Source organism: Capsicum annuum, chromosome 11, assembly GCF_002878395.1.
Source record: "Capsicum annuum cultivar UCD-10X-F1 chromosome 11, UCD10Xv1.1, whole genome shotgun sequence".
Lineage (NCBI taxonomy): Eukaryota > Viridiplantae > Streptophyta > Magnoliopsida > Solanales > Solanaceae > Capsicum > Capsicum annuum.
The window spans coordinates 115,364,522-115,391,633 of NC_061121.1; the positions used below are offsets into that span (position 1 = coordinate 115,364,522).

At 38.2% G+C, this 27,112-nt stretch overlaps 1 protein-coding gene across 2 annotated transcripts; it reads left to right on the forward strand.

The window, feature by feature from the left end:
• The first annotated feature begins 4,732 nt into the window (after positions 1–4,732).
• LOC107846380 lies at positions 4,733–26,424 on the forward strand. 2 transcript variants are annotated; one of them, XM_047398915.1, is made up of 9 exons: positions 4,733–5,032; positions 5,485–6,149; positions 8,331–9,385; positions 9,913–10,198; positions 10,310–10,534; positions 10,848–11,021; positions 25,041–25,229; positions 25,309–25,422; positions 25,856–26,424. In XM_047398915.1, the coding sequence occupies exons 2-9, from the start codon at positions 5,487–5,489 to the stop codon at positions 26,189–26,191; spliced, it is 3,042 nt and encodes a 1,013-aa protein (XP_047254871.1). In that variant the 5' UTR covers positions 4,733–5,032; positions 5,485–5,486; the 3' UTR covers positions 26,192–26,424. The 2 variants fall into 2 exon arrangements, with proteins under 2 accessions (XP_047254871.1, XP_016546276.2); XM_016690790.2 differs by having other exon boundaries at positions 4,744–5,032; positions 5,465–6,149.
• Positions 26,425–27,112: the final 688 nt, after the last annotated feature.

A 27,112-nucleotide genomic window follows, 5' to 3' on the forward strand; every position in this document is an offset into this window, starting at 1 on the left:
TATATATATTTTTTTAAAAAATATATAAAAATAATGTGTGGGGGATTAATTTTTTTTTAGAAAAATCGAAGTTCTTACATGGCAATGACATGGCTCTGGCGTGGCAGGGATGTGGCGTTGATGTGTAAGCGAGTGTAACACATTCTCCGTTGTGAGAGTGATATTCAGTTTTGAGGAGTGAAGATAATACAATTTAAAGATGTTAAGAGGGTAAACAAACGAAAGTTAAATTTAAGTGCTAAAGTGAGTTGGGAGGACAAATTCGGAGAAAAAGATCTCTTTTTTCTTGTTTTTCCACCTCATATAATTTTAAAAAATTGGTATGACATATTTAGTTTTCCACCCGTTTCTTAATGAATTAGTTCACTAGAAAAATATATATATATAGTGAAAAACATATTCTCATTAAAACATGAACATAATTTTTGCACTAGTAATTTAATCAAAATATTAATGAAAATAATCACTAAAAAAAATTCAGTGAAAATTTCAATAGTAAAATAATTATTTTTTAGTTGTGAAAAGTAATTTTTGATTACGTCTTAAATATATTGCTGTCATCTGATACGAAAAGATTACCACAATTTATTTTGATGATTTATAAGGACAATGTCATAATTTATACCGACATTAATGAGGACAATACAGGGTGTATACTTAAGCATATTTATAAATTAATTCTTGCTAAACTCTTATAAGTTGAACACTGAAGTGAGAACTATGTTTTACTCCCACCATTTTAAAATAAATAAATTATTGAATTATTTTTTAATATTTAAAATAAATAAATTATTCATTATTGAAGAGGCATGTTGAAATTTACTTTCAATTTTGCCCTTTGGTTTAATGAGATTCTTAAGTACTTCACGTTTTCTAGAAGAACAATTTCAAAATAATTTATTTAAAAGACATGTTGAAATTTTCTTTCAATTTTGTCCTTTAATTTTAATGAGATTGTTAAGTACTTCACGTTTTCTAGGAGAATAATTTCAAAATAATTAAAAGTATAAAAGTGAAAAATAACTTACAATTTATGTCTTAAAAGATTTTTCTTAAAAAGTGTGTTATATCCCAATAATTTAATTATTTTAGAATAGATGGATTACAAAAGAAGCCCTAAATTTTAAAACATTTAGGGTCGTTTGGTGTGAGGTATAAGAGATAAATAGTTTCGGGATAAAATGAAATATTATTTTATCTCATGTTTGATTGGAGGTATTAGTTAATACGGGGATAACTTATCCCACCATTTACACTATAGTGATAAGATAAGTTATCCCATATAGATGGTAGGATAAGTTATCTCCGATAATTTTGAAATAACTAATACCAAAATTAATTATTTTGAAATAACTATTTTTCAACCAAACGAACCCTTAATTCAGAACCAACAAATAAAAAGAAACAAAAGCTTCTAGTTTGCCTCAGTGTTTGTATCCATTTCGCAGACCAACATAAATATGGAAGAGAAATTAAAAGAACACTACCTCCGTTTGGAATTTACTTGTCATTATTCTTTTTAATTATATTTTTATTTTAATAAAATTTAAAAAGATAAAAGATATTTCATATATTTTTTAGCATTATTTTAATATTATTTTATAATACTTATTTTAAATATTACTTAATAAGAATAATGTATTAAAATTACTAGAATAAATATTAATTATTAATTTTTTTTTAATAAATATGTCAAGTTAAAATATGATAAGTAAGTCCGAACGAAGAAAGTAATAGATCAGTTTGTTATAATCCACATATAGTAAATATAATTCAGAAAGTTATTTAAAAGAGAAAATAAATACTACTTATATATAAAAAGGGTTGCAGCCTGCGTGTGAGAAGAATATTAAAAAACATTTAGGAATTATTTGGTAGAGTGTACTGAGAAAAATAATGCATGCATTAATTAATGTGTACTATTAGGGGTCGTTTGGTAGAATGTATAAGATCAATATAAAATACAGTGTATTAGTAATGCTTGCATTAGTAATGCTTGTATTACTTATGAATGTATTATTTCTTATACATTGTTTGATTTGATGTATAAGAAATAATACATCTTACATAATTTCTATAAAAGAAATGTTTGTTTACAAAAATACCCTTCCTTGATTTTGTACATTTTTTTTGCAATAAATTTTTTTGTCATCTCAAATATAATTAGTATTGTTGAACCAGTATATAGAGGTTTCAGATTAATTGCAAGACCTTCATCTTTGCACATGAAATATTATGCCAACGGATTAACATAGTCGAAACAAAAATAAAATATAAGACGTAAAATTAAGAAATATCTCAATTTTTTTTTTATCTTTTTAAAGACCCTCAAAGAATACGTTACAATTATTTAGATCAATTATTCATTGTTGTATATTAAAATGGTGGGAAAAAAAATTGTGAAATATTTTGAAAAGATTCACTATTGCAAATTAAAATGGCGGGAAAAGGAATGGTAAAATATTTTGAGAGGGAAATTGAGGGGTATTAAGGTCATTTAATAAGTTAATGTATGTATTAAAAACTTTATATTACTAATACATAGAAAATGGGTGATATTAGTAATACACACCTTAATACGCAATAGAGTATATAACTAGTACTTGCATTATTCATACATTGACTAAAAATTGTATCAAATAAGGTATTCATAATACACATTAATTAATAAATGCATTATTTTTGCCAATACACTCTACCAAACGACCCCTTAATACCTTGTTTGGTATATATTTTAACACATATATGTATTAGTTATACACTCTATTGTATATTGAAATGTCTATTACTAATACCACTCATTTCTTTATGTATTTGTAAAACAAAGGCTTCAATACATGCACTAACTTGATGATTACAAAATCACCCCTCAAATCTCATAGTATTCTTTCAACTAAATTTACTACTTTTTCTGAGAATACCTATTTTGTCAAAATCTGAGAATTTAGTTAAATCCATTTCACCACATATCAACAGATTAATTCACAGCGAAATTAGGAGTAAATTGATAATCAAATTATGTCTTCTGCAAGGCATAGGTGGAATGGTGTTCTAGTGTTAATTGGTTTTAGAGAAAATAGTTAAATACCCCCCAACCTTTATCCCAAATATCAAGTACACACTTATACTTTGAGAAGGTCCAATGACCCCCCTAAACTATTTTAAAATAAAATTATTACTCCTCCAACGCTAACATGGCAAGAGAGTGTGTTTCACTCTCTTTAAAGAGAGTGAGAACGAAATTATTTTATTACATTTCTTTAAATATATATATATAATTTTAATTATTTTTTTTCTTCTTCTCCATTTTCTCTTCATCTTCAATGGCATCTAAGAATGATAATTTTTTTTTCTTTTTCTTCTTCAATTCTTCTTCAATGACATCCAAGAACCCATCAATGACAATTAAATTTTTTTTTTCTTCTTCTTCTCCTTCTTCAATGACACCCAAAACCCCATTAATAACAATTAATTTTTTTCTTCTTCAATTCTTCTTCTTCTTCTTCTTCAATGGCATTCAAGAACTCGAATTACGTGAAAATGTTGAATCAATTCAGATTGGAAACTAAAGTCATCGGAATTTTGAATTTTCCGGCGCCATCACTATCGCGGCGCCATCACTGGCGCAACGCCATTTTGTGAAAATCAAATATTTTTTGGACATTAATTGTTGATTTGATTTTGATAATATTACATATCGTGTGAATTCCATATGATTCATTATGCCATTGAAGAAGAAGAAGAATAGAAGAATAAGAGGAAGAAAAAGAAGAAGAGGATGATAATGATGGGGCATGACGTGGAATTATTTTTTTATAGTAAAAAATGATATATGACATGGAATTACGTGGCATGACACGTGGCAGCGCATGTAGACCACAAATCAAAATAAAATCTGGTATGAGTTTTTAGAGGGGTATATATTCCACTTTAAAATAGTCCAGGGATAATAATTTCACTTTAAAATAGTTCAGGGGGGTCATAAGACCCTCTCAAAGTATAAATGTGTAGTTGAGATTTGGGTTAAAGGTTGGGGGGGCGTATTTGACCATTTTCTCATTGGTTTTATGATAATAGCATTAGACAGATTAAACATGATGTGATAATAATCTATTAATGGCTCTATTGAGACCTCAAGTCTGATCTTGATCTGTATCCGAACGTAAAATTGCTAATTTCATTAAAATTGATTGAAAAAAAGTTCAGAAAGTTATGATATTTTTAAGAAAAGTTGGGTGAAAGATGAGGAGAAACAACACCCAATTAATTGAAGGTGACAATTTTTTTTGTAGAAAATGTTTTTGTAAGCGAATGTTGTCATTTTTTTTAATTGTCTTGAGACATCTATGAAGCTTTTAATGAAAAGAAAAATATTTTAATAAATAATTTCTTTTTGATGAAATTATGAAAATAAATAGTACTCCTTCTGTCTCGATTATGTGTCATTATTTTCTTTTTAATTCGTCCCAAAATAAGTGTTGTCTTTCTTTATTTGACAACTTTTTAAAGGCACAATTGCCCTTTTACCCTTATTGGTCTCACTTAATTAAAAAAATAATATATTGACATATTTTTTGATAAAGGATAATTTGATAAACTTTTTCCTTATTTCTTAAATTCCGTACTCGATCAAATGACGACAGATAAAATGGAATGAAGGGAGTATTATTTTTACTATATTAAATCAAATATCCTATAAAAAATAACATATGCATAATCAACATTACTGATACTTTACATTAATAATGAAAACATTACTGATATACCTAGCAATCTAGCAAACGACCCGACCCCTCAGCTAGATAGAAAGTGAGTGAGGTAGAGTTGTAAACTTCGATTCACACGTCGCATCTTCTTGTTCAATTTAACAGATCTTTAGGCTTTGGCCTTCCCTTCTCCTTCCTTTTCCCATTAAAGTTTTCTTCTTTACTTCTCCTTCAAACATACCACCCAACAAGATCTAAAGAACAAAAAAAGATTTCATTTGAGTTTACTTATTGTCATCAAAGCGGCAGTTTCCCCTCTAATCAGAGTAATGCTCTTTGTTTCCTATTTTCTGTTCTGCTTTTCACCATTTTGTTGTGGATCATGCAATTGTGATTCTTTAGATTGTATTAAACGTTACTATCCAATTGAATTCCAATTTACTATCTTGTTAGTCCATTGTTTGTGGTTTTTATAGGTATCATAAATGGTCTCTTCTTTTTCGTTTCTTTTTTGTTGATTGAAAGGTTAGCTGAATGAATGAAGAGGCAGTACTCAAACTGCATTTTAACTTTATTTGGTTTTGCTGTGGGGAAGCTGGTGATTTGAGATTGTGTCTTATTTTACTTATACTAACTTTAGTCAATTTACATTGTACGAGGCTGTTATTTTCTGAAACAGATTGTTGTTATATTTCTTGACTTTAAAGTAAGTTTTTGCTTGTACTTCACATTGAATGATTTAGTCTATCCACCAACAGCCTTTCCATTTAAATTGTAGCAATGGTTCTTGGGCTGAGGTCAAAGCACAAAAAGGGTGCTTCTGTTCAAGTGGAGTACGTCTTTCAGATAGATGAGATTAAACATTGGCCTCCATCACAGTCCCTCAAGTCTGTTCAGTCTGTGTTGCTTCAATGGGAAAATGATGGTCAGAATTCTGGTTCTATTGTGTCTAGTGTTGGGGATTCCAGCATTGAATTCAGGGAGTCTTTCACCCTTCCATTAACTTTATGTCGCGAAAAGAAGGACAATGACAAATTCCAGAAGAATTTCTTGGACTTCTATTTATATGAGCTTCGTAAGGATAAGACAACTAAAGGCCAACTCTTGGGGACATCAGTAATAAATCTTGCAGATTTTGGAATAATTGAGGAGGTTGTATCTATTTACACTCCACTCAACTGCAAGAAAAGTTCTAAGAGCTCCGACCAACCAGCTCTGTTTGTTAGCATACATCCTACTGGGAGGGGTAGCTCAAGTTCATCCCAAGTTAGTGTAGGGAAAGAACTATCCATAGAAAGGGATGGACAAGAATCTGTTGCAGATTCTGTGAATGGAAAAAACGATGATGAGGATGAGGTTGCATCTTTCACTGATGATGAATCGTCATATTCATCGCAAAATGTTGCTAAGGCTGCAAGATTTTCACCATCTCAGAAAGGAAAGGTATTTGTAACATTTATATTCTGTTTGTTATTCTGAATCCGAGAACTTTCTTAATTAATCATTCTGGGGTTATCTTTTCTAATTTTATTTAATCAGTTTCAATAATTACCATTTGTGCTCAGTCATTGGAACAACAACAACAACAACATACCTAGTGTATTCCCACTAAGTGTGTGTGCTCTGGGGAGGGTAAAGTGTACGCGGTCTCTACCACTACCTCTGATGAAGTAGAGAGGTTGTTTCTTAAACAAATAACCATATAACAAACAAAAACATGAAAACAAACAACCAAATGGAATAACACACCACTAGATACTAAAGAAACAAGACATCCATAGAGTAATACTATAAACTATCTATCCGAAATCACAAACATCTGTAGACACCACAAACAAGTAACTACAAGATATCTGCAAAGCCCTCCTTCGGCCTTCCTACTAGTAAAGACGCACTCCTACCCACTAGCCTTCTACACTAATCTGCTTCCTCCACACCTTCCTATCAAGGTTCATTCCTCCGTAAGCTGTAACTGCTCCATGTCATGCCTAAACACCTCCCTCCAATATTTCTTCGGCCTACCTCTACCTCGCCTAAAGCCATCCATAGCCAGCCTCTCACACCTCTGTACTGGGGCATCTGTGCCCTTCCTCATCACATGCCCGAACCATCTCAACCTCACTTCTCGCATCTTGTCTTCCACAGAAGCCACTCTCACCTTCTGTCGAATAATCTCTTTTCTAACCTTATCTCTCTTAGTAAGTCCACACACCCATCTCAGCATCCTCATCTCCACCACCTTCAACTTTTGGATGTGAGAGTTCTTAACTGGCCAACACTCCGCTCCACACAATATAGCCAGTTGGACTACTTTCCTTTAAGCTTAGAAGACACTTTCTTATCACACAAGACTCCTGAAGCGAACCTCCATTTCAACCACCCTGCACCTTGAAACTCTCTCTCTTCTGAATGGCCTGAGAATCCAACTTCACTACCACGTCGACCTCGTGCGTCGAATTACTAAAATTGCATTCCAAGTACTCCGTCTTGGTCCTGCTCAACCTAAACCCTTTATACTCTAGGGTCTGTCTTCGAACCTCCAACTTATCATTAACTCTTCCCTACATCTCGTCAATTAGCACTACATCATCGACAAATAACATACACCAAGGCACCTCCCGTTGAATGCACCGTGTCAATACATCCATCGTTAAGGCGAATAAAAATGGACTAAGAGTAGATCCCTGGTGCAATCCTGTCAAAACAGGGAAGTTCTCCGAATCTCCTCCTACTGTTCTCACACGAGTCATCGCTCCGTCGTACGTGTCTTGAATCGACTTAGTGTATGCCACGGGCACACCTCTAGCCTCCAAGCATCTGCACAGAACCTCCCTGGGAACTTTGCCGTACATCTTCTCAAGATCGATGAACACCATATGCAAGTCCTTTTTCCTCTCCCTATACTGCTCCACTAATCTCCTCACGGGGTAAATGACTTCTGTAGTCGAGCGACCTGGAATGAAACTGAACTGATTCTCGAAATTTGTCATGATCCTCCTCAGCCTCAACTCGACCATCCTTTTCCGAACCTTCATAGTATGACTCAACAACTTGATACCCCTATAGTTGTTGCAACTCTGCATGTCCCTTTTGTTCTTATATAAAGGAATCATCGTACTCCATCTCCAAGAAATGAGAATTAAATCTTAGGCTATTATGCAAACTCTTTCTGTAGTTCAAACCAGACGGCCCTTATACTCGTCCATTTTGGCGAGTTCTTCTAGAGATAACAATGTAAATTGTCAGTTATGGAATTTTGGCTAAATTCTTGTAGTTGTAAATATCCCTTTCAATTCGAGTTTGAAACAGGTGTCTTATTCACTTATGGTGGCGGTAAGGAGATAATATTTCATTCTTCTATTTCCTGGACTTCCCGATGACTGATTTAGCAGGGTCTTGAATTGCATCTTTCATATTGACAAAGAAGTGTTTTGCTATATGCAGAAGTCTGTAGGGGAGTTACTTGTCTACTAGTCGCTCCCCTTTGATGATAGACTGTATTATAACCTATGCAGGCGTTCTATGTGAATCAAATTTGCTGTAGGTTGTATGGTGTGTTTCCCTACATATGCCTATCTGTCGTTGCAGGTTATTTATTAATGCTCTACCATGATTATATTTTAGATTGCACATGAATCCATAACTGAGAACGTGCTGAGGGACAATCCAGAACCTGATATACTTTTGGGACTGGACGCTACAGTAATGCTCATGGATTCTACCAGTAGAAATTCTAGAAATGTAGCTCCCGGGTTGTCAAGTAGCTTATCATTGAACAGAGAAAATTCTCTGAGCAACACCACCTCTTTATCTAAATTTTCTGAAAGAAGTATGACGTCAATACAGAAGAAATCTGCTTCCCAAGCAACAGGATCCTCTTCCTCATTACAAAGTTATAGAAATAAAAATGGGAAGGCAAGCAACTCTGCGACAGTTATTGAGCAGCAAAGTATGATGTATGATATTCAGGAAGATAATGCTGACAAGAAAGGTTTCCTCAAAGTCGATTCCTATAGTGATCGCTATCAGGACTCCCGAAATAAACCAAAGGTCCACACTGAAAGTACAGTACTCAAGGATTTACATGTTGGTGTAGTGAATGGAAAAGGAATGGAGCTTCTAGAGATTGACCAGCATGAAGAGAACTTGAAAGAGAGTCCTCATTTTTCAGAAATCACATTAGGCCAGAAACACAGCTTTTTGAAGGGTGATACTCTTAATTCGAATAAGGTTCCTGTATTGCAGGGATCTAGCAAAGGTAAATCAAAGCATGTGAAGTCTCACCAACTGAATGACTTAGCTAACAGAAGCGGATTTCCTGATAGCAGCCAGAATCCAGAGAAGTCCGCAAAACTGCATGTTTCGGAAGATGCTTGGTCTAATGGTAAAGGTAATAAAACAGTGAATGGATCTCCTGATAGAAAAAATGAATGGAAGTCTAAAATCGAGACACTTGAGGAAGAACTAATGGAAGCGGCCGCTGTCGAGGTTAGCCTTTATTCTGTAGTGGCTGAGCATGGCAGTTCTGCACACAAGGTCCATGCTCCAGCTCGCCGCCTTTCTCGATTTTATGTTCATGCTTGCAGAACAAAATCTCGAGTTAAACAGGCAGGTGCTGCTAGAGCTGCTGTCTCAGGTTTAGTTTTGGTTTCAAAAGCTTGCGGAAATGATGTTCCAAGGTATATCATCGTCAAATATGTAAAGGAACTTGGTGCAAGCCTACATTTTGGCTTTGTGAAGCATATTCTTAATTCCTTTGTATTAGACTGAGCACTACTTTTATCATCAATTGTAGGTTCACATCAATGGATAGAGGGGCGGGCTCATCATCCATTGAGTTTTGAACCGTGTACCAATAACCCTTGGGGAAAATTTGTAGTTTTGCATTGAAGTAATACCTAAGAAGAAGCTAGCAGTAATTTAAGTCAATGAAACGGAGAAAAGTTGTGATTGCTCAACAAATAAAAATGTTTTTCTTTCTTATGTGATAAGCTTCTGGTGAAGCTTATTCCCTGGTTTGACTCTTGGGTCGAATTTTAGGTGTCTCGTCATCTTATTACACTGATTATAAATAAAAATATTAGTTACTTTTGTCATGGAAATGAAGTTAGTATCATTAATGAGTTGCAATTGGGCATAGAGGAATTAAAGTGATTACCCTTTCTGTACCACAGAAGATTTCAGTTGTCTGTTTCTTGATTTACAGGTTGACCTTTTGGTTGTCAAATTCAGTCATATTGAGAGCAATTGTTAGCCAGGCTGCTGGAGGAAGGAGAGAAGATGATAGACCATATGCGGAGAGCAATACGGGTAACACTAGTTTAAATGGAAGATCCCTGAAAAAAAGGAATGAGATTTCTTTCAACAAGGACCTCAACAATTGTCTAACAGAAGAACTTGGTAACTGGGAGGATACTGAAACCTTTATGATTGCACTGGAACAAGTTGAAGCTTGGATTTTCTCCCGCATTGTTGAGTCTGTCTGGTGGCAGGTTGATCCTAAAAATCTGTTTCTTGTGCTCTCTCTCTTGTTTCTTTATTTAACGAATAATATTTCATTTTTAAAATCAGTGCTGTGACTTGATTTTTTTCTATGGATGCAGACTTTGACTCCACACATGCAAAACACAGCTACAAACCCTGGTGGCAGATCAGTGAGCTCTAGTGTTAAGAAAACCTATGGATGCAGGAGTAGTTTAGGGGATCAAGAGCAAGGTAATCTCTCCATTGAGCTCTGGAAGAAGGCTTTCAAGGATGCCTGTGAAAGGCTTTGCCCAGTTAGGGCAGGAGGACATGAGTGTGGCTGCTTGTCCTTGCTGTCTAGATTGGTAAGTTGATTGCACATTTGTATCCCCTGTTCAACAGAATCGAACATATACTAGAAACTGGCATGAGTTAACATTCCACTGCATTGTTTCTTGTAGAAATAGGAATTTTTCCTGTGTATGGAGACGTGTTATTAATGTTAATGCAGAATTTCTGTTTTTGTTTCTAAATGAGAAGTTATACTTTATGTTACCAGGTTTACTTAGTACCTACTTGTGCATTATGACACCTGAACAACCTTGCATAACTAGTTTCTCAGTTTTGCTTATTGAATTTAGTGGATATAGTTAGTTCTTTGTTTATGGATTATAACAGGTAATGGAACAGTTGGTGAGTAGATTGGATGTGGCCATGTTCAATGCAATCCTTCGTGAATCAGCTGAAGAAATGCCAACGGATCCAGTATCAGATCCCATTTGTGATTCTAAGGTCCTCCCTATCCCTGCAGGGAAATCAAGCTTTGGCGCTGGTGCACAACTAAAAAATGCTGTGAGTAGTCAAGCTAGCCAGTGTTTTTTTAGCTTAGTCGGTGATACATTACTGATATAATCGTCAATTTCATTCTTCTTACCTAATATGGGAGTTTTCAGAGTTGGAAGGAGAATCTGCCATTGATGCTCCTTCTAGATACTTTAGCACAATGCTCATTGATCTTGTTGATCTTGCTAATAGATTCTCTCCAAAGATGTTTTTGATACGCCCAAATTACAACTTTCCTTAGAAAGTGTAAGCGGTCGTTGTCAAATATACAACCCAACTAGGTTGGGGTCGAATCCCAGAGGGAATATGGTGTTAACTAAGTTGTATGATTATTAATAGACTATTGATCAAAGGTTTCCGGAAATAAAAGGGGATTATGTTGTTAACAAATATTGTTGAGAGTATTACTCGGTATTTGAGCTAGTGAGTACGTTGAAAATGAAATCAATGAGATAAGTTAAACTAGGAATATGGTCACCAAGGTGTTAATAAAATCAGGGTTGTGAGCTCTTTCAAATCCCTACTTAACAATTCCAATTGCAAGGTTAATTGAGCATTAAAGTCCATCTAATTGTTTCTCAACCCTAGAAGATGGCTACACTTCAATTCTTTCGAACTCAAAGAGTGATATGGAATATTCAATTAAATCCTCAAGATAGTTAATCCTGTTAAGACATCAACCCATAAACCAAAGGTTAAAGCCCTTGATTTTCTTGTACTTGTTCTCTTTTCCCAATGCCAACTTTTCTACTCAAACAAGGGGTGTTCATAGGGGTGTTCATGGGCACATCCTTCGAGTTTGCAACCAAGAAAGATCATTAAGCTGAAGAGAAGATTATGCAATTGAATTTATCTATGGAATTTGACCATTCTTACAACCCTAGCAATAAATCACACATGGCTCCCATAACCCTAGTTATGGGAGTTTTAGCCACACATAATAAAAGAAAAGAATTCCATTGTATATTTCATAAACAATTCGGAATGCGGATGTTGCGCTGGATGTGTGGGCTGACTAGAGGGGATAGAGTGCGGAATGAGACTATCCGGGAGAAGGTTGGTGTGACTCCGGTGGAGTGCAAGATGCGAGAAGCCCGATTGAGATGGTTCGGACACGTGAAGAGGAGGGGCATGGATGCCCCGGTTCGTAGGTGTGAGAGGCTAGCGTTGGATGGTTTTAGGCGGGGTAGGGGTAGGCTGAAGAAGTACTGGGGTGAGGTGATTAGGCGGGACATGGAGCAGTTACAGCTCACCGAGGACATGACCCTAGATAGGAAGGTCTGGAGGACGCGAATTAGGGCAGAAGACTAGGGCCGGTTTGGGTTGCTAGGGTAGGGAATTACTTGGTGGGGTGTTTTATTCTTGTTATGATTCCGTGTTCCATGTTTTATTACGAATCTGTGTGCTTTCCTCTGTTTTCTAATACTTATGGGTGCCGTATTTATGTTATGTAATCTAGTTCTGTGCTTTACTATGAGTTTGTGTGGTATCTCGTGACTTGAGCCGGGGGTCTATCGGAAACAACCTTTCTACTTCTTTAGAGGTAGAGGTATGGACTGCGTACATCTTACCCCCCAGACCCCACTAGGTGGGAATACACTGGGTTTGTTGTTGTTGTATTTCATAAACAATTCAGAATTACTTACAAAGATACAAGAGGTTGTTCTAGATCTTAGATGATGGTGAATAAAATGAAATACCAAAGAATAAGAGTTACAAAATTTTGCAAAAGCCACAAGATGCATAGTCTAACCCTAAGCTGGGTATTTATAGCCTCCCAGAAGATGGGAATTTAAAATTCAAAACACAGGTTGCCGCATCATGGTTGACGGCCAAAGTGACGGTCCGTCGTAAGCTTGACGGCCCGTCACTGGGACTCAAATCTCTATGCTGTCTGTTTAAGGGCGATGGCCAAAGTGACGGTCCATCGCAAGCCTGACGGCCCGTCACTTGGACTTTGGCTTTCCTTTGTTCTGCTTAAGTCTGACGAACAGAATGATGGCCCGTCGCTGGCTTGACGGTCCGTCACTTGGATCCTTGGTGACTTCTGTTATGTTTAAGGCCGACGGATACAGTGACGGTCTGTCGCAAGGTTGACGGCCCGTCAGTTAGTCCGTCACATGTATGTATTTCCTGCTTTTTCAAGTTATTCCTTCTTCTAAGTCATTTTCTTGAGAACAAGTAAAACCCAACTTTAAATGCTTCAATAGTTGCTTAAAAAAGTACAAATATCCTTGTAAAAAGTGCAAAATGTTCCGTCAAATGTCGGAACATCAACACCCTCAACTTAACACAATTGCTTGTCCTCAAGCAACTCAACACCACATCACGTGCATAACAAGAACAATGACAGGTACTTCCACTGTTGAACTATACGTTAAGCAACCACTTAATTTGCACCTTACTCATGAAGTCTCAACACATAAGGATCCACATTTGGCATTATTCTACAATTCAACACATGCAACTCATGGACACACAATCTCAAAGAAATCAGTAATGATAAGTGCAGTTCAAATTGCCTTCACATTTAAAGAAATCCGCCACACTTGCTCATTGAATTTGCGGACTAACGAATTGAACTCGCACTCTCACAAGGAAAGTTTCAAACAAAGCACATACACCCATAAGCTTGCCCTTATCATCTTAAACAACCTACATACAATTAGCAGGATCAAATAGGACTTTTTATAGCTTGTAATGAGGCTTCGGTGACAAGTGGGGAATGTTCTAGAGATAATGACTTCAGGTCCAGATTTCACCCTCCTTAACTTTAGTGCTACTCACCATGACTATTTCATTCTTCATTTCAACTTCCTTTACAAACTATACTCTGCTTTCCTCTGTTTTATATTCCTTAGGCGGGGTTGGATGGTTTTAGGCGGGGTAGGGGTAGGCCGAAGAAGTACTGGGGTGAGGTGATTAGGCGGGACATGGAACAGTTACAGCTCACCGAGGACATGACCCTAGATAGGAAGGTCTGGAAGACGCGAATTACGGCAGAAGAGTAGGGCCAGATTGGGTCGCTAGTGTAGGGAATTACTTGGTGGGGTTTTTTTTATTTTTTATTTTTTATTCCCGTTATGATTTCGTATTCAGTGTTCCAGGCTTATTACGAATCTGTGTGCTTTCCTCTGCTTTCCTCTGTTTTATATTCCTTATGGGTGCCGTATTTATGTTATGTTATCTGCTTCTGTGCTTTACTATGTGTTTGTGTGATATCTTGTGCCTTGAGCCGGGGGTCTTTCGGAAACAGCCTTTCTACTTCATCAGAGGTAGAGGTATGGACTGCGTACATCTTACCCTCCCCAGACCCCACTAAGTGGGAATACACTGGGTTTGTTGTTGTTGTTGTTGTTGTTGCATCAGCCACCCTCAACGTATGCTGATGCTGCCAGTTGAGGTACACATTATCTAAATAGATCAGGGCCGGATGAGACAAATTTACATAGCTCAAACTTTTAACTTCGAATGATTAACTTCCTAATAGTAGCCACCCTCAACTTAGGCATTTCGCCTGTGTTGAGGTGCACAATGTCCAAGGCTGGACCAGGGCCAAGGTCAGGTGTTAACATTAAGAATAGAGTGAATCCAAATCGTTGGGGCGGAATAAATAACTAAGAAAAAGGCTCAAAAAAGGTTTCAAAGGGCAAAACTACATCTTTTTTGTAGGGCTTTTAAGGCTAAATGGACTAATATTAGAAGGAGCCCTATTATCCTATCCTATTTTTTTTATAACCGTGGTGTCCGGGCCAGCTTGCGCGCACCTCGACTAATCAACCATAATTCTACAAAAACTGAATCGGGCAAGTTCTCGCTGTACACACAATGTAAGAACTACATCAAATTCTCTCACACACTGGCAATGAACTACTACTCATATTACAGACTCTTGGACTTGCGCCAATCATACTTATGCTTTAGCATTCTAATGCCAATCTCAGATCCACAATGGTTGATCATTACACATTATGCGACAAAAAGGGCATTATCATAAACTAACAAGTTCACAGTTTTCTACCACAGCGTTCTTCTTCAATACACATGAAAGATGGCAAACGAAAAGAACATATTTATAATCACAAAAATTCCACAAAAGATAAACAACAGAAAAATAACAACCTAAACAATTAAACATGCCGGTTCCCTAGCACACGAGGGAAAAGAACACAACAACAACAACAACAACAACAAACCCAGTGTATTCCCACTTAGTGGGGTCTGGGGGGGGTAAGATGTACGCAGTCCATACCTCTACCTCTGATGAAGTAGAAAGGCTGTTTCCGAAAGACCCCCGGCTCAAGTCACGAGATATCACACAACACATAGTACAGCACAGAAGCAGATGACATAACATAGATACGGCACCCATAAGGAATATAAAACAGAGTAAAGCAGGAATGCAGGAATATACAGCAAAGGAAAGCACACATATTCGTAATAAACATGGAACACGGAACACGGAACATTGAATACGGAATCATAACAGGAATACACCCCCACCAATTTATTCCCTACACTAGCGACCCGAACTGGCCCTAATCCTCTGCCGTAATTCGCATCTTCCATACCTTCCTATCTAGGGTCATGTCCTCGGTGAGCTGTAACTGTTCCATGTCCCGCCTAATCACCTCACCCCAGTACTTCTTCGGTCTACCCCTACCCCGTCTAAAACCATCCAACGCTAGCCTCTCACACCTACGGACCGGGGCATCCGTGCCCCTCCTCTTCACGTGTCCGAACCATCTCAATCGTGCTTCCCGCATCTTACACTCCACTGAAGTCACACCAACCTTCTCCCGGATAGTCTCATTCCGAACTCTATCCCCTCGGGTCAGTCCACACATCCAGCGCAACATCCGCATTTCTGCCACCTTCATTCTTTGGATGTGGGAGTTCTTAACTGGCCAACACTCCGCTCCATACAGCAAGGCCGGACGGACTACCACCCTATAGAATTTGCCTTTAAGCTTGGGCGGCACCTTCTTATCACACAGATGCAACAAAAACCCCCGTGGTGACCAACTTCACAATAAGTACCCCACCCCCACTAAAAAATTGCTTTGTCCTCAATGCATCATAATTTAAGTACAAGGGAGCAGAGTACTTGAAAAGCCTTTAGGCTTGTGAATCAGTCGAGTCAGGTGAAGCTTCTTTAGCCTCAGGTACAACTGCAACGACCCCCTCAGTAGTCGGAGTACTCAATACAGCTTCCTCCTCAATAGGTAGTACAGAATAGGCACTGGCTCCGGTATGTGTCTACTTCCTCAGGCTGAACTAGTGGACACCCCAGCTGCTTCATCAACGACTTTCTTCTTTCTTTTCTCTTCATCTCTCTTTGATCTTTTTATTGCTTTTCTCATACTTCTTTGCTCAGGTGTTTCATCTCTGCGCCTCTTCTGCCTTTCCGACCTTGTGTCAGCACTTTTATCAACCTGTTTACCTTTTTCCTTGAGTGGCCTGCCCATGAGATCTACAAGACCTTCTTCTTCATCACTTACCACCAATGCGGGATCAAATGCACTTGGTGGTGGTTGTTTCTTCAACTCAGCAATATCAGCTTGTGCCTTTCTGAATTCATCCACGAACTTTGCAACATCTGGAATGGATAGCTCTCTCATGTTGTTCACTCGCTCCTCCATATCATCCATCCTTGCATGTAAATTCTCATATGGCTTAAGGGCTTCAGCAACAATTTGGTCTACAAACGGCTTGAATTCTTTCGACCAAGCATTCAATTGCTGCTCGAATTTCTTCTGAGCTTTCATAGTCTTTGCAAAGTTTTCCTGTGTCAACCTGTACTCCGAATATCTCGGTGGGATGGACGCAGTGTCTGATGTCTCTCCCACCGGAGGCATAGATTTCGAACCTGCAGAAGTACTTGGTGGCGCATAACTTGGTGGAACATAAGTGGTTAGTGGCAATGGCATACTTGGAGGCATCTCTGAAGTCTCTGGAGCGGGTGGAGCGGGTGCAGGTGCAGACTGTGCCTCATATGCTGGTGGCTTATGAACTCGCATTTCGAACTTAGAATCGTTCTTTGTCCGCTCAATGTTTTGTCTTCTAAATGCTCGGACTTCATTTTCCTCTCCCCTGATTACAGGCACATTAACTTGCCTAAACAACTCCGTGATCAAGCATGAAAATGGTAATGCGCTTGCCGTCTTGTGAGCATGAACAAACATTTCATCAGCAATTACGTAATCGAAGTTAATCTTCAACCCCTCATTCATACTGGCTACTACGACTGCCCTTTGATTATCCAAGTTAGCATCCCCTCCTGTAGGCATTAGCCTTAACCTGACGATGGCCTACCAAAACTTCGCCCTGAAACTTAAGGACGACTTTGCGATCCGATTTTTACCTTGCAGCCATGATGGGTTACCGTCGTCTGTAAGAACCCGAGCCAACCAAGGCCGTTGGCTAGATGCTGTCAACATACGATGCTCTAGCTCTAGTGTGACGACTGGTGCTTCATAATCTGGAACGAACAACATTCGGTTGATTGTGCGATCTGAAATATCAACTGTCATCCCTCTCACAGGAACGAACCTGTGTTCTGTTCCTTATGTCTGTAAGTCTGGTGCCTTTGGGACAATCCTTCTCCAATAGTGCCAAGTAGTTGGCAAATAATTCCCGCACTATGTTTGGTTATTACGACCCTGGAGGCTTGCTCAAGCTCACTAGCTCATACTCATAGGACCTCCTTTCCAGATCTGGATACTCATGGAGATCGAAAGTGACTATTTGATACTCTTCTGCGATGGGCTGCTTCATAGGTCTATTTTGTGTTGGATGGAGCCCATCATAGAAGTGTTTTTTCGTGCCCTCAACTTCCCACCGAATTGATTCACACACTTTCGGGTCCTTGCTTTTAATCACATTTCCTTCCTCAGGTTTTGACACATCGACTGGGTCAGGGTTTGAAGTGTTAACCCCTTCCTCATCGGGGATAGAACTTATTGTGCTGTTGCTCTCACTTTTACTCTCCTCCTCAGACTGGGAGAGTGCTTTTTTTTTTTCTCACTTTGGCGGGTGTTGAAAGCTGGTGCTTCTTCATCCCGTTCTTGTTCATCCCTGCCCCTTTGAGTATTGGTGTCTCAAGACTGTTGAGATCGCCCACCACCTCTCCTCGAGGGTAGTTTTTGAGTCATTATGTGTGAAAATAGAACATAAGATCACACCACGGAGTTAAATGATGTAGTAAGTTGTAATAAAAAAGAAAGAAACATGACTGTTTTAAAGTGACGGTCAGGCTGATGGTCCATCGCTCTGGCCATCAGTGCTTAACAGAACCAGTCTCACAATCTCAGATGGTGACGGTCACAGTGACGGTCCGTCATCTCGTCCGTCAGCTATTCCCTTTTTAGTCTCATGCTTCTTTAAGGCATTTTGTCGAACACCTGGTAGACGTAGGCTTGGGATTTGCAAAATTTATGCCAACAAGCCTACTTTCTAGCAAATTCTCTGTACTTTTACAATACGGTTTACTCAGACATCACCTCAAATCAACTAACACCAGTGTTCGAACCACCATTATTTTCAACAAAAGAAAGATTTTCTTCAGGAACCACTTATACTCTCATCTTAGCATGCTCAACATTTCAAACAAAAAGGAGTTAGAATCATACCTTGTTGTTGATGCTTTTTCTTCACTCTTCTGGGACTTCACAACTTATGAACAACTACAACTTAGTGCTTTTAAAAGTAAGAGCTTATATTTTGATGCTGATGAAAAGAATAGATGGTTTGCAGTTTAAATAAGAGAGGAAAGGAAGTGAAGAGTTTTTAGAGAGGATGAATTTAATTTAAAAACAATGAATGGGGGAGTTTCAACAGTTTTGGGAGCTAGAGAGACAGGAACGTGCATGTATCAGACTCCCTCTATCTATCCATTTAAAGACCTTTGGGTCGGTTCAATTATTCCATTGGGCTTAATTTTGCCTCGACCCGTAATTTTAAAAACAAGGGTTTTTCTGACGGTCTAGCCGACGGTGCGTCAGGTGACCGACGGTCCGTCGGCTATGCCGTCACAACTTACCAGAATATCATGCTAGCGGACTCACCTTGACGGTCTATCACTGAGGTGATGGCCCGTTGCACTTGGCTTGGCATCTTTCTTTGTCATTAGATATCTCAACGCTGCGTGGTCAGTGTGAACTACTACCTTAATTCCCAATAGATATGCCCGAAATTTCTCAAATGCATACACCACGGCCAAGAGTTCTTGCTCTGTCACAGTGTAATTCTTTTGTGCACCATTTAAAGCCTTACTAGCATAATAAATGGGGTGAAACAACTTCTCCTTCTTTTGCCCCAAAACAGCTCCGAAAGCGACCCCACTCGCATCACACATCACTTCAAATGGCTTAGACCAGTCTGGAGCAATGATGATAGGTGCAGCAACCAACTTTTCTTTAAGGTATTGGAATGCCTTCATGCAATCATCGTCAAACATAAACTATCTCTCCTTTTCCAATAACTTGCAAAGTGGGTTTGCAATTTTGGAAAAAACTTTGATGAACCTTCGGTAAAAACCAGCATGGCCCAGAAAACTACGAACTCCTTTAACTGAGATAGGAGGAGGTAGTTTTTCGATAACTTCTATCTTAGCTCTATCAACTTCAATTCCTTTTGTTGAGATTTTGTGTCCCAACACTATGCTACTTTCACCATGAAGTGGCACTTCTCCCAATTTACAACAAGATTAAATTCCTCACATCGCTGCAAAGCCTTCCCCAAATTCACCAAACACAAGTCGCAAGTCGACGGAATCACCTACCACAGAAAAATCGTCTATGAATACTTCCAAAGTGTCCTCCACCATATCTGAAAAGATCGACATCATACACCTTTGGAACGTAGCTGGTGTATTACACAATCCGAACGGCATTCGTAGAATGCATAAGTTCCATAGGGGCATGTGAAAGTTGTTTTCTCTTGATCCTCAGGAGCAATCAATATTTGATTGTATCCTACACACCGAGGAAACAGTACCAACCCCTTCCTGCCAACCGATCAAGCATTTGGTCCATGTCTTCATTGGAAAATCATCTTTCAATGTCCAGGAGTTCAGCTTCCTGTAATCCATACATACTCGCCAACCAGTAACCGGGCTGAGTGGAATCATCTCATTCCTCTCATTTGCTACAACTGTCATGCCTCTCTTCTTAGGCATGCATTGTACAGGGCTCACCCACTTACTGTCAAAGATTGGGTAGACAACCCTAGCTTCAAGCCACTTTATGATCTCCTTCTTGACCACTTCTTGCATTGGTAGGTTCAACTCGTAGGAGTGCATTCTTCTTCCAACTGTACCTTATGGGTGCAAATACCAGGTGGGATGCCTATGATGTCGGCAATAGTCCACCCAATAGCTCGCTTATAGCGCCTCAGTACAGAAATAAGAGCCTTGACCTGATGCTCCCCCAAATTCGCTGCAATAATAACTGGTAAAGTGTTTTCATCGCCTAGGAACACATACCGCAAATGGCCTGGCAATTCCTTTAGTTCCAACATCGGTGGTTCTTCAATCGAAAGCTTAACAGGTGGTGTTGGACGATTTTTTAAGTCCAAATCCAGCTTCTTGGGGGGCATAAAAGTATGACCCCATTCCCATCAGTGCACCAACGGTCTCATCATACTCATCAATTCCCTTGCTGTCGAAGTTCATCAACACTGCAGCCAAAGTCTCCATCGCAAATCTTTCTTCAGTTGACACCTCTTGATCATCTTTATAAGACACATTAATAATTGAAACAACACTCATCTCCTTCTGTTGCTTCATAGATTGGCACACATCAAAGCTAACCTCTTCGTCATTGAGCCTGAATTTCAGCTCATTGCACTCCAAATCGATTAGCACTCTCCTGGTCGCTAAGAACGGTCTACCCAAGATTATGGGGACTTCGAAATCCACATCACAATCCAGAATCACAAAGTCCGCGGGAAATATAAAGCTGGCAACTTTAACTAGAACATCATACAGAATTCCCACCGGTTTTTTCACCGACCTTTCAGCCATCAGAAGTCGCATATTAGTAGGCGTAGGATCTCCCAAACCCAATTATTTGAAAACCATCAATGGCATGGGGTTAATGCTTGCTCTAAGATCGCAAAAGGCTTTTGCAAAGATAAACGATCCGATCTTAAAAGGGACAGTGAATGCTCTTGGATCAGCTTTCTGTCTGCACTAGTGATCTTGTAGCGATAGCACCACTACAATGATGAAGATTATCCACCGGTTCATAACTCACAATTCTTTTCTTTGTCACAAGGTCTTTCATAAACTTAACATATCCTGGCATCTGCTCTAGTGCCTTAACTAAAGGCACATTCACTGTCAACTGCTTTAACATAGCCATGAATTTGCTAAACTTAGTCTCATTCGCTTTCTTCTGCAATCTGTGTGGAAACGGAGGAGGTAACTTTGTTACAGTGGCCTCTACCTCTTTTCCGTTGTCCTTCTTAACATTATCATCAGCTTGCTTCTGTTTAGATGGGCCTTTCACCTTCTCCAGCGTTTTTGGCTCTACTAGATGTTCGTTAACAGCTTCCTCTTTTGACTCCACTGCATCGTCTGGAACGGGTGTATCCAAGCAAGGGCCAAGTAACATTTTACCACTTCTAGTGGTAGTAGCCATACATGAACTATCATTCCTCAGATTCTGCACTGTGTCACTTGGCAACGTCCCACTCTTCTTTTGGTTGAATGCCACTGACAATTGGTTCATCTGTTGCTCCAATTGCTTGATGGATGTAGAATGTGAGTCAACTAATTGACTTATGGATGAAAAATCACTCATCGTCTCCCTTCAACATCAGTTGACTCCACACCTTTCAACAATTTAGCCATCATATCCTCCATCGACATCTTCCCAGAGTTGTTTGCAGCATTGTCACGGTTCCTCGGTGGTATATACATCAATCTTGTTCTTCCAACTTCCTTGGTTAAGATCTCTATAACCAGCCTTGTCATAATAATTCCGACCTTGATTTCCTTGGCCATTGCCTCGGAAACCCCCCGATTATTCAAGTAGTTTGCCTCCTCCTCAGAATCAGATTCAGTTCTCCTGCTATGTGACCCCACAACTTTTACCTTTTCTACCTTCCCTGATAGTAAATGCTTTGTGAGCAAATCCATCTGGGTCTTTATGTGAGCCATATCGTGATCATACTCCTGTTCTCTCCTATGATGTTCTGCTGACATCCCACTAGAACAGTATTGCTTGCTACCTCAAAATCCCGGGTATGCCAAGCTCTACTTGTCTTAGTCATTCTCTCTAGCATCTCTGTGGCCTCAGTGAAAGTAAGCTCCATGAAAGCTCCTCCTGCGGCATTATCTATAGTTGGCTTTGTCAGAAAGTTCAAAGCCCTAAGCCCTGTAGAATGTTTCCATCAAATGTTCATCAGTCATCTTATGATTTGGGTATTGCGTCTACTTCTTTTTGAATCTTACCCATATCTCATGAAGGGCTTCATTCGGTAGCTATTCGGTAGCTGTCTGAAGTTACTAATCTTGTCCCTTAACTGTAACATTCTGGAAGGCGGAAAGAACCTTTTTAGGAAAGCTCATTTCAGTTGCCTCTAGTTTGTTGTAGAATCAGGTGCTAACTCATTCAACCACAGGGTTGCCTCTCCAGATAGAGACAACGGGAATAGCCTCAGACAGATTGCATTCTGCCCCACTCCAGGATTATCAAAGGACTTGCAGATTTTGATAAAGTTGATCAGATGCATATTCGGATCATCTCCTTGAAGTCCACCAAATAACCCCTTGAGATTTATCAACTGCACTCCTGACGCTAATGGTGGTGGAATAATCACTCCTGTAGCACCAGCTCCATCCAAATCAGCATCATCATTGTCATCCGGGTCAAACTGCACAACAAGTTGGCGGTTTGCTCTCCCCCCTAGCTGGCCGATTATGATTCGCTGGTATGGCTACATTTTCCACACATCTCTGGTTCATAGGATCAACCAAATCATCATCACCCAGGTCATCATCATCTGCATTAGCAACACGACCAGGGTTATCTGCATTTTGTCGATTGACCTGGGCATTAACCAAAGCGGCTAATCTTTCAGCTTCTTATTGTTCAACCATACTCCCAATTCGCTGCGGTTCTGGGTTAAAAGGTAATAATGGCCTGCCCGACCTTTTGATTTGTGGCATACACAACAAAGATCCTGTAATAGTCAAAAACAACAAATAAAGTAAAATTAGGAAACTTGACCAAAAGTCAATTAACGCTCATATACTTAATTGACAACTGTATTCCTCGACAACGGCGCCAAAATTTGATATGCCCAAATTACAACTTTCCTTAGAAAGTGTAGGCTGTCGTCGTCAAATATATAACCTAACTAGGTTGGGGTCGAATCCCACCGGGAATATGGTGTTAACTAAGTTGTATGATTATTAACAGACTATTGATCAAAGATTTCTAGAAATAAAATGGGGGTTATGTTGTTAACAAATGTTGTTGAGAGTATTACTCGGTATTTGACCTAGTGAGTATTTTGCAAAATGAAATCAATGAGATAAGTTAAACTAGGATTATGGTCATCAAGGTGTTAATAAAATCAGGGTTGTGAACTCTTTCAAATCCCTACTTAACAATTCCCATTGCAAGGTTAATTGAGCATTAAAGTCCATCTAATTGTTTCTCAACCCTAGAAGATGGCTATACTTTAATTCTTTTGAACTCAAAGAGTGATATGGAATATTCAATTAAATCCTCAAGATAGTTAATCCTGTTAAGGCATCAACCCCTGAACCAAAGGTTAAAGCCCTTGATTTTCTTGTACTACTACTCTTTTCCCAACACCTACTTTTCTACTCAAACAAGGGGGTGTTCATGGTCACATCCTTCGAGTTTGCAACCAAGAAAGATCATTAATCTGAAGAGAAGATTGTGCAATTGAATTTATCTATGGAATTTAACCATTCTCACAACCCTAGCAATAAATCACACCAAGGTTCGCATAACCCTAGTTATGGGAGTTTTAGCCTCACATAATAAAAGAAAAAAATTCCATTGTATATTTCATAAACAATTCAGAATTACTTACAAAGATACAAGTGATTGTTCTAGATCTTAGATGACGGTGAATAAAATGAAAAATCCCAAAGAATAAGCTTGTTTCTCATAGAATTCTCAGTTACAAAATGTTTCAAGAGCCAAAAGATGCCTAATCTAACCCTAAGTTGGGTATTTATAGGCTCCCAGAAGATGGAAATTTAAAATCGTCATTTAGTCAGTCACATGCATGTATTCTGCTTTTCCAAGTTATTCCTTCTTCCCAGGAAAGTCATTTTTATGAGAGTAAGTAAACCAGCATTAAATGCTTCAATAGTTGCTTAAAAACGTACAATTATCCCTGGTAAAAGATGCAAAATGTTCCGTCAAATGCCGGAACATTAGTTATGAGATTTGCTTGCTTTCACTGAGGATGCAAACCTCCATCAGCCAACATAAATAAACCTCTATTTCATATGTAAGATGCGGTAACATTAGAATGTCAATGAAGTAATTACCATCTTCCAAGATGATATAATTTTTAGTCGTTCTTCTTACTCAATATAGGAGTTTACAGGGTTGGAGAAAATCTGCCTGCACATAAAAATTAATGGTTTTCATAAATCTATATCAAGACTTCTATTTTAGCTGGATGTGTTAAACAAGATTCTTAGAGATCTTAATGATCGGGAAAGAAGATTCTCCGTAGATGTTATTACATTTTCTTCGCTACACTAAGAAGGAGAAGTGAATCAGTTGAGCATCAAAGATATGCATCAACTTCAGATAAAAGATGGGTTTAAATTAGAATGTCTTTCCATCCATACATAAATGCTGTGGACTGGCAACAAATAAATAAATTAAATAGCGGTGGAAGCATGTATTAGGCATTTCTCTTGTATACTGCCAGAATTCTTCATAAAAGCAGGTAGATATAACTTGTCAGCCCTAACGTACTAATGATTCCGTATAGTGTATTAGAATGTGACTTACTTCTTGTTGGCAGATTGGTGACTGGTCTAGATGGCTATCTACTCTCTTTGGAATTGAGGAGAATGATTCCCCAGGTGATAATGAAGACCTTCTTCATGATAAGGCACCAGGTCCCGCCAAGCCTTTCAATCAACTCAATGCTCTAAGTGATCTAATGATGCTTCCCTTTGAAATGCTCGCCGATCCTCAAACTAGAAAAGAGGTGAGTCTCTGGGCATTACATCGTTTGATGCATTTCATCATGCTGTATGCTAAATTTCTTCTTATTTTGCTGTTTCAAGGTTTGTCCTATATTTGGTCCAACTTTGATCAGGCGGGTGCTCAGTAGTTTTGTTCCAGATGAGTTCTGTCCAATCCCAGTTCCCCCAGACGTCCTCAGGGCACTGGATTCTGAGGTTGGTAGTCTGTTCAAATGTATTAAGTTGCCATTTGATTGAAGTTTTGGGGTTAATGCGTTTGCAAATTTTAGGTTCCGAGTTTTGCAAGTGGTGTTTGTTTGGTCTTAATCTTGAAAACATTAGATTTGCAAATATAGTTTAGCTAATCTTCAAAAAACTCAAAACTAGTTTTGAAAGTTTTGCGGTTTCTGAAACATTTGAGAAACTGAGCTGGAATTTTTTTTAAAAAGGCAACCTTTCTTTCAAATTTAGTTCAAACAAACACCTCATGCAAAAACTCAAAAAAATGATTTTGCAAACTCAAAAACATTGGACAAACGTCACCTTAAACTGTACGCTCGTGCAACTTCATTGATGCTTGGTTGAAACTTTAGGAACATCCTATTTATTGAAAGATAGTTTGCCATGAACGGGTCACTTCTTAATGTAGGATGTTGGGAATACTCCTGAAGAATCTGTCTCAACTGTCCCATTCACTGCGTCACCTACAGCATATTTACCCCCTTCAGTAAGGTCCATTAAAACCTTTCTGGGACTGACTGGAAATCAATCTTTACAAAGAAGCGGTTCCTCAGCACTGAAGAAATCATATACCAGCGATGATGAGCTTGATGAATTGGACTCGCCCTTGAGTTCAATTGTAGCTGATAGATTCCGGGGTTCTCCTAATCTAGCAAAGATCAACTCTATCGCCAAGGGAAACGGTGATCGGAAAGTTGTTAGATATCAGCTACTCCGGCTAGTTTGGAGAGGAGCAGAACACTGAAGGACAAGGCCATGGTGGTGTTAATATATGTAAAGCCAGAGTAAATTTTTTGTTTATTTGCTTTCTTCAGTTGCTAAATGCCCATATATAGATGAACTTCAAGACTGTTTTGACATGAAATTCAGTGGTTGGCTGGTCATATTTTCCAATAAAATGTATTTGTTGAAGCTCTCCGAGTCTAGTAAAAACCTTGATGAGAGTTGCTGTTGGTTTCAAAACTAAAGTGTTTCTAAGAGATTGTTGCCATTTATCAGGCCAAGCAGATGAACTTAATCTATAAGGGGCCGTTTGGTGTGAGGTACTAAGACAAATTATCCTGGGATAAAATAATAGTCTCGGGATAAACTTTTTAATACATCGTTTGGTTTGGCAATACTTGGGATAACTTATCCCGGGACTAATAATAATCTCAGGATAAGTTATACCACATATTTGGTGGTATAAGTTATCCCATCTTAATTTATCCTTGGATAAATTATAAAATGACAAAAACCCCCAAACCCATTACAAACATATTTCTCCAATATTTTTCATCATCTCTAATTATTGCTTTTGAAATTGAAAAACGATTATTGATATCTACTTGATTATCTAAAACGCGTTATTATGACAAATTAAAAAAACTAAAATATCTTATTTTGGAACGACGGAAATGTATAATAAGAAAAATTAATCTCTTATTAATTGAATTTTGCATTTTTTTTCATCCCATTGCTTGTGAATTTTATAAACTTATACGTTATTTTTTTTTTATTTAAAGGATTAAAATGTAAAATTAATAAATTAAAAATTAAAATATGTTAGATTCATACATAATAAAGATCAAAACTAGATACTATAATTTTTTATATATCCAACAAAATGTAGGTACAATAATTTTTTAAGCATAAAAAAATGGAATTTAACATCAACTTTTTCCTT